Here is an 8,164-nt window from a genome sequence, read left to right on the forward strand (position 1 = left end):
TATAAACTTTTTTTTTTCACTTTGTAATTTAAATATATATAGTTTATTTAAATACAAGAAAAATACAAGAAAAATAAACACTTCCCCAAATATTTATACTAAATCTAATGTTTATTCATTTATTATAATGTATTTTATTTTACATATATTTAATTTAAATAATACATGACATACTATATTAAATTATTTAATATATAAAACCAGTTTTTGGACCATTAGGTTGTTTTTATTTTTCAATATTTTTAAGACAATTAAACACTCTCCCCACAAATTCTCATTATTGTAGGCTAATGAATACTTTTTCCCCTAGGTGATTTTCATTGCTACTGTTATAGTAGTGTTGTATTTTTACTGTTTTAGAATATAAAAAGTACTGTAATGCAGTGTTTTCAAGAAAATCTGCATAAAAGCAGTAGAACAAATATTACCATCATGTATAATTTCTTTACACATTACAGTAATGAGAATGAGATTTTGTTTGCATTACGCTAATGAGAATGGAGGGCAAATATGCTTAATTGTCATGAAAATAATGCTAATGCAAACAATATAAATGGTCATAAAAAGTAGGTTTTATTTTAAGCAAATACATCTTTTTATTATTATTTAGATTTTGAGTTGAAATCTGGCCCAGACACATTCTTGACAGGTTTCATTTCTAGTGGACACAAAACAGCTGTCACGCCGACCAACAACCAACAAATTAATAGTGTGAAAGCGCCTTTTTATGTCCATGTTTATTTCTAACATCTTGCAAACTCAAGAATACAGAGAGAATATGTAGGAGAGCGTGTTTGTCTTGTGTGCGGGGTTGGCTTGATGTGCGAGAGGTTTGTGTGTGTTTTCTTATGTTTTATTAGCGTGTGCGTGTGGGTGTATGTGTGAGTCGAGAGAGATTCTGTGTGTGTGTGTGTGTGTGGGAGGAGAAGGGATACTGGCTGCCTCCGTGATTGTGTGTATTTGTGTGTTAGTGTATGTGTGTGACTCACGTCTGGCATGCTCACTGCTCTGTGGCAGGGTTTAGTTTCACCGCTTCCAACTCAAGACATTCAGGTTAAGAATGAATTCCTGACTCCCCCTGGTGGTTCAAAGTGTTACTGCTGGAGAAATCTACCTTGCTTTGCATCTGACCTGTAACATTTATGTCAGGCCCACAGGATGACTAAATAAACCAAATAAACCTAGAAAATGGACCAAAAAATGAATGCTTGGAGAAGTTCTTAAAGCTGAACTTTGCGTGGTGTATCATTAGGTGCAGAGTGCAACACTGTTTTTTCTGTTAAAAATGCAAATGTGAATAATAAAATTCAAATTAAAAGGAGGAAAATGCTTCACCAATGCACCAGTGCACGTTATTCCAAGCAAAATGCCAAAACACCTGCTGAAATGACTCTTCCTTTTGACTGACATCAAAAATGGTTTCACAACCCATTTAATTCTTGATGGATAAAATCAAGACATCTGCTACCTTTTTATCTCGTTCACTCTTAAATAAAGCTTTCAAAGGGGGATTTTCGCAGCAATGTCATAGAAGAACCATTTTTTGGTTCCCCAAAGAACCTTCGGGTCATAATATATATATATATATATATATATATTTAATTTTTTTTTTTTTTTTTTTTTTTTATGTGAAGCAGGGGCATAGCGTTTGGGTATGCAGGGTATTCAGGTGCATATGGGCCCAGGCAGACTGGGTGCCTGCCGAAGCGGAGCTTTCAATTAAAACAAGGGAACGGATTCTTAATTCGTGGTCATGATAAATATCTGCATGGCATGTGCAGCGCTCTGTAAATCTTGCGTGCATTCATTATATTGCTGATGTAGAACGGCGTCTTCGTTTTTTGGGGGTTTTTTTTAACTATGTTCAAGCGCTGAATTGTCGAATAAAACAATAAAATAATGATAATTAATAAAAACTGTTTGAGGTTGGTAGCTAGCTGAAAAGACTGTATCACAACAGTATCACATCTAGCTTCAGCGACATCTGCACCATTTTAATTCTCTTTCTTTCATTTTGATTCCCTTTTGTTACTGTGGCTTCAGCGGAGCGCTCATTTTCAAAACTTAAGCTAATAAAAAAGTATGTGCAGACCACCATTGCGCAGAACAAACTATCAAAACTATAGCCTTTTTTTTTTCATTGAGAATACACAAAGCCTAAATTTAAACACCAAGGACATTGTGGATGAATTTGCCGAAAGAAAGGCCCGGAGAATGCAAATAAAATGAGTGAGTAGTTTTGTTCATTTGTTTGTTTTTGGGCTGCTGTGCTGAGTTTGTGTTTGCTTGCAGTAAAAATACTGCCATTGTTTTAGTGTCACGTTGAAAAATAAATACATTAATAAGATTAACGTCATGATATTTTTAGAATAAAGTAAAAATTACCATAATAAAATCATGTTGTATTATTGATTAAAATTATTGATTCACATGCCGCTTGAACTGAGGTGAATGCAGTTCAATGCAGTGTAAAAGCACATTTATTGTTTGTATTTTATCATAAAATTGACAGAATTTATAGGCTGAGACTTTTTGTTATAATAAAAGTAGCAAAGAACAAAGCTTATTGCTGTTATTGGGTGGCTGGCCTGCTACAAATAATGAATGGACTTCAAAATGCTCAATGTTATTTCCAAGCATTTATACTGTAAATAAAACATCTTGAGAATACCCATGTAACGTTATTTACCTCAGAAAAATCTTGGAGCTCACAACGTTTGGGGGGGCCAGTACAAGTTTTTTGCACATGGGCTCTGGGCTGACTTGCTACGCCATTGATGTGAAGAACATTTTAACAAACTAAAGAACCTTGTTCTAATGTACTGTTTACCTTTTAAGTGGAAGATCACTTCTATAGAGTGGCTTTCTTCGAATTATTGTTTCATTGTGCCTTAATGTGTCTTAATAACCTATTGCTTCTGTTAGCCTAATGTTATGGACTTTTGTGGCAAACTGATGGGGCGCTAATAGTTTTGCTCATCAAAATTTCCTTGATGTTAAACTCTCAGCAAATTACACTCTTGTGAGGTGGTCAGTTTAAAGCACTCTCGAGGGAATAAAGAGAATAAGAACATAATCACTAATGGACACTTATGGACGATTGGAGTGATACTCAAAGAGTTTGTTTACATTTATGATTTTCAGTCAGAGGTGAAGCATTTTTACCTGGTTATAAGCAATAAAGATTTTGAAACACACATTACGTACTATCATTTAGTAGAAATTACCATTAAAAAGCAGTATGCTCATCATAGGCCACCTTAATCATCAAAAGCACATCAAATAAAGTGGTTCACAGGTCATGTGAATACATACATTCATAATTTTTTTTCATAATACACAACCATAAACACACACTAGTAACTTTGTTGTTACTTATCATTGTCATTCATATTTTTAATGTGCGTTTCTCACAGGAATCACCACTGTTCTCACGATGACGACCCTCAGCATCAGCGCTCGTCACTCTCTGCCCAAGGTCTCGTACGCCACTGCCATGGATTGGTTTATCGCTGTGTGTTTCGCGTTCGTCTTCTCTGCTCTAATCGAGTTTGCGGCTGTGAACTACTTCACCAACGTTCAGGCAGAGAGAGCCAAGAGAAAACAGGCCGCTGCCGCCGCAGCCACTGCCAAGAGCTCCACACCGTCAGGCAAAGCTAAAGACACAGAGGAGGTTCTACAGGTGAGATGATGTTACACACATTACAGAGACTACATATACATCATAAAACACATAGCTCTGGCTTTAAAATTTGATGCGATGAGCTGTTACGATATACAGCAATTCAATTATTAATGCACCACATTGCACAGTTCTCATGCTGCCTTCAAGTACTCTTGAGAGGTTCCTACTTACTTACAAGCTCCAAATACATTTTCAGTGGAAAAAGTGGACAAATTGTAAAATTTTATTTATTTTTTTCTTTTCACTTACCAAGCCTTCAATGCTGCCTTCAAGTCCTTTGGAGACATTCCTACTTATCGGTAATTCAGTAGAAAAAGCAGATTTTTCGGCAAATTTCTTTAAAAATAAATGAATAAATATCTTTTCACTTACCAACAAAAGCAGAAAGGTTTTTCAGGGTTGGTGCAACAAAATGTGCATTAGATTTGCAATTGATTTTTATTATTCAGCCATATATAAGACTGATGGAAGTGTAGTTTGCTCACCCAAGTCTGTCAGTGTATTACGGCCTATACATGTTTAGTATTGTATGGCAAGATTAATCACTATTTTTATCAGCAGCACACAAAATGAATTGTATTTGTTAAAATAAATATGAAAAAAAAAAATCTATATTTTTTCATTTTGAATAAAGAAAATGAAATCTATTTCATAAGCCATTAATGTTTTTGTTTGCCTTACTGACATGACAATTAAGCACAATTTTCTAAGTTCTAAATTATCATTAACGTAATGCATAATGTAATGCAACTTTTTGTGTCTTTTTTTTTTTTTGGTAATATTATTCTCAGTGGTGATTTCAACAATATTTTTTTATTATTATTACATAACGTTTTACAGTAATTACAGTGATGCACAATAGTAATTAGTTATTTAAATAAAATCTATTTTATTTAAATGTATTTTGTTTTTAAATCCACATAAATTAAAGGCAGTATATCAAATATAACACGGTTTATAAATACTTCAAACTTTAAATAATGTATCATTCTTTTTTTACACATTACGTTAATGGCAATTTGTGGGAAAATGTCATAAAAATATTGTCACAGCTCAAACAGTGTTAATAGTATTTAAATAGGCTTGAATTTCTTAATGCAAAATGTGATTACATATTTATATTTTCTTCTGATTTGGGGATGAATTCTGAACTGGACCTGTGCATGACAGGCTTTCATGAGATTCAGCCAAAAAAGGGCCCCTGGTTTTATCTTATAATTGCAATTAACTTTTATTTATAACTTTTATTCAGTTAGCTTTATTTGTATAGATTAAAAAAAAAAGTATGATGTGTAAAAGCAATATGCAAAAAAAAGACACCAAGTTAAGTCATTTGTTTTTGTATTTTTGAGTAAGATGACCGTTCATAGCTAGAGTTTCATCATGGGAGTTTTGCAGCAGAAATGTCACAAATCGTATGTTAGTTTAATTACAGCTGATGGGACAGCACATTGACAGTGTGCATGTGAGCTGTGGATTTGGTCTTTTGCTGGGACATCATGCGTAAGCTGAGATGGCGGATTAGAAGTGGCACATGCTGACAGCTGTGAGACAGCTGTGAGACTTAGTGAGAGTGTGTCTGTCAGACTGTTGATGTGATGTATTGCGGGTCTGGTTTTATTTTTTTTTTATGTCGTTTATTTCTACAGGCTGTTAAAGATGTTAATGTCCCTTATCTAATGGTGGCTCTCTGTAAGTCTTTCAAATCACCAATATTTCTCATCCCCCTTTTCTCCCTCTCTGTCTTCTGCTCATCATAACACACATTTCTATTTGCCGAGTAGAAGGATGGGGATCTTTACGGTGAAAGTCTCAGCAGATGCAGGTTAACGGAGCTCGTATGACTCAGTCAGTGAGCACAGCGCAGCAGGAACTACTGTACGTTCGACTTCATACACGTTACAAATAATCCAGCCTGGGAATTCACAACATTTTTCAGTGCTCACATCCCAAATGTTCAGTGCTGCTAGAGTTTTATTAACTACTACACTAACAGTTAAAAGTGTGAAACGTGTCTGATAGTTTCTTATGCTCACCAAGGCTGCATTTATTTAATCAATATTGTGAAATATCATTACACTTTGAGTTAAATGTTTTCTATTTGAATATATTTTAAAATGCAATTTATTCTTGTGATGGAAGCAGAATTATTCCAGTCTTCAGTGTCACATGATCCTTCAGAAATCATTCTTGCTGATTTGCTGCTCATAAGACATTTTTATTATTATTATTATCAATATTAAAAACAGTTGTGCTGCTTATTTATTTATTTATTTTATTTTATTTTTGGGAATCATGATATACTACCATCCAAAAATCTGGGGTCAATAAGACTAAAAATTAATTAATTATTTTAATTATTCAGCAAGTATACATTAAATTGCTCAAATGTGACAGTAAAGACATTTTAAAATATGAAAAAGATTCATATTTCAAATAAATTCGGTTCTTTTGAACTTGCTATTCATGAAAGATTCCTGACAAGAAGGAATTACAGTTTTCGTAAAAACATGGAGCGGAACTGTTTTGATCATTTTATTGATAATAAGAGCCAATATTAGTAATTGATCACCAATGATAATTAATATCAATTGAACTCCAAATTACCATATTCGAATGATTTCTGAAGGATCATGTGACACTGAAAACTGAAAATTCAGCTTTGCCACCAGGGGAATCAATTAGATTTTAAAATATATTCAAATAGAAAACTGCTATAATAATGTTTTACAATATTACTGCTTTCACTTGATTTTTGATCCAAGAAATACAGCCTTGGTGAGAATAAGAGCCTCCTTTAAAAAAAAAAATAAATAAATAAAAATATATAAATACTTTAATTTATATATATATATATATATATATATATATATATATATATATATATATATATATATATTCCAAACTTTTAACTGTTATGTAAGTTTTAAAGTAAGTTTCCATTCTAATCAAATTTCCTCTTGGGTTTTTATATGCTTGATCTGAACCCATTAAGGAACATTAAGAGAAAATCCCAATATGGAGCAATTTAAGTCTGTGTACGTACACGCTGACCACAGCACGGCCACGGATTAATGAGCCGCCGTTAATAGGTTTTTCTGTTCCAGAATAAAGAACGGAAGGGAAAATGTTATTTTCCTTGAGAGAGAAAAAAACAAGTATAGTATACAAACTATTAGGGAAATGACTTGAACTCAGCATTATGGGTTTGATCCCAGCAATCCTTTTCAATCCCTGTGTCCGAGTACTACATCTGCTGAGATTTGAACTTTGCAACACTTTGTTATCCCATGTGGCCATCAGAGCTGAGTATCTAGTTGTAAAATTTAGAGGATTGTGAACCAGGAGGTTATTTTTAAGTGTAAGTGGCTGTAGATACCAGGGAAGTTGTTTAGTTAAAAAGGTAGTTAAATGAAGTTAAAAAGGAAGTTCTTGTTTAACAACACCACAGATTTTGCTCTGAGAAAGTGTCATCGTTTCTTGTGGGTCTGAAGTGTATTTATATTGCATTCATTCACACCTACAGAATGTATATCAACAAACAAGAAGATCTTCATCAGATGTAGTATATAGAATGTAGGTATAGGAATTTGGACACAGTTTACATCTCTCAGAGCTGTGCATTAAGTTTCTTTCTGTCTCTCCTCACAGCTTGCGCTAACATATTTTCCACACACGACGAGACATCAATTACACTTTGCCAACTGTTCGTTTCTCAGAGGAAATGGTGAAAAATATCAGGGTGAAACTGGGCTATCAGGTCCAGTGAGAAAAAGAAAGATCTCTCTTCACTATAATCCCAGTGTATGTGTTTATCTTGTGTACAGAACAGCACTCAGTAGTATATAAAAACACACATTCACCTCTGCATTTTCTATTCACATTTTATATGCTAACTTTGGGTGAGAATCCGTAGAATTCTGTGGAATATGCAGTATTTAATTTAGGACTGAATTAAATAAATTAAAAAAATAAATTATAAAATAATAAATAAAAATAAATAATTTGCATGTTATGTGATTTAATTATGATTTATGTGATACTTTTGAGTTTGTCTTTATTGTACAAAACTATATATATATAGAAGGTCACTAACGTATTTGAACTGTCAATGCTGTTATGAAAAACCCATAAAAATGCACTTTCAACTATGAATTCCCATCAGCCCCTGCTGTAAAATCTCCTCCCTTGATATCGTTGGGATCTGTTACACTTGTGCACACACTCACACACACACACACACACACATGCACACACACACGCACACACACTGAGTGGACTCATCTCTCTTGTCCTTGTTTATATGAAAAAAGCTGTTTATAGAATAGCTCCACCCTCCTCCTCCTCCATACACCCACAAACAGCAAACCATCTGATCATGAAAGCTCCTTACAGCCGTGAACGTTACTGCAAGCGTGACGTCTGTTCAGTTGTACATTACAGACACATGCTCGCTGCATGGTGCACTTCATTCGGTTC

At 33.9% G+C, this 8,164-nt stretch overlaps 1 protein-coding gene across 1 annotated transcript in view; it reads left to right on the forward strand.

The window, feature by feature from the left end:
• Positions 1–8,164, forward strand: part of gabra4 (gamma-aminobutyric acid type A receptor subunit alpha4) — a 37,861-nt gene that overhangs the window by 20,894 nt on the left and 8,803 nt on the right. The window contains exon 8 of the mRNA XM_058798255.1: positions 3,417–3,682. Coding sequence (XP_058654238.1) covers positions 3,417–3,682 — 266 coding nt within the window. The remainder of the gene's footprint in view (positions 1–3,416; positions 3,683–8,164) is intronic.

The sequence above is a fragment of the Onychostoma macrolepis genome, chromosome 14 (genome assembly GCF_012432095.1).
Source record: "Onychostoma macrolepis isolate SWU-2019 chromosome 14, ASM1243209v1, whole genome shotgun sequence".
NCBI lineage: Eukaryota > Metazoa > Chordata > Actinopteri > Cypriniformes > Cyprinidae > Onychostoma > Onychostoma macrolepis.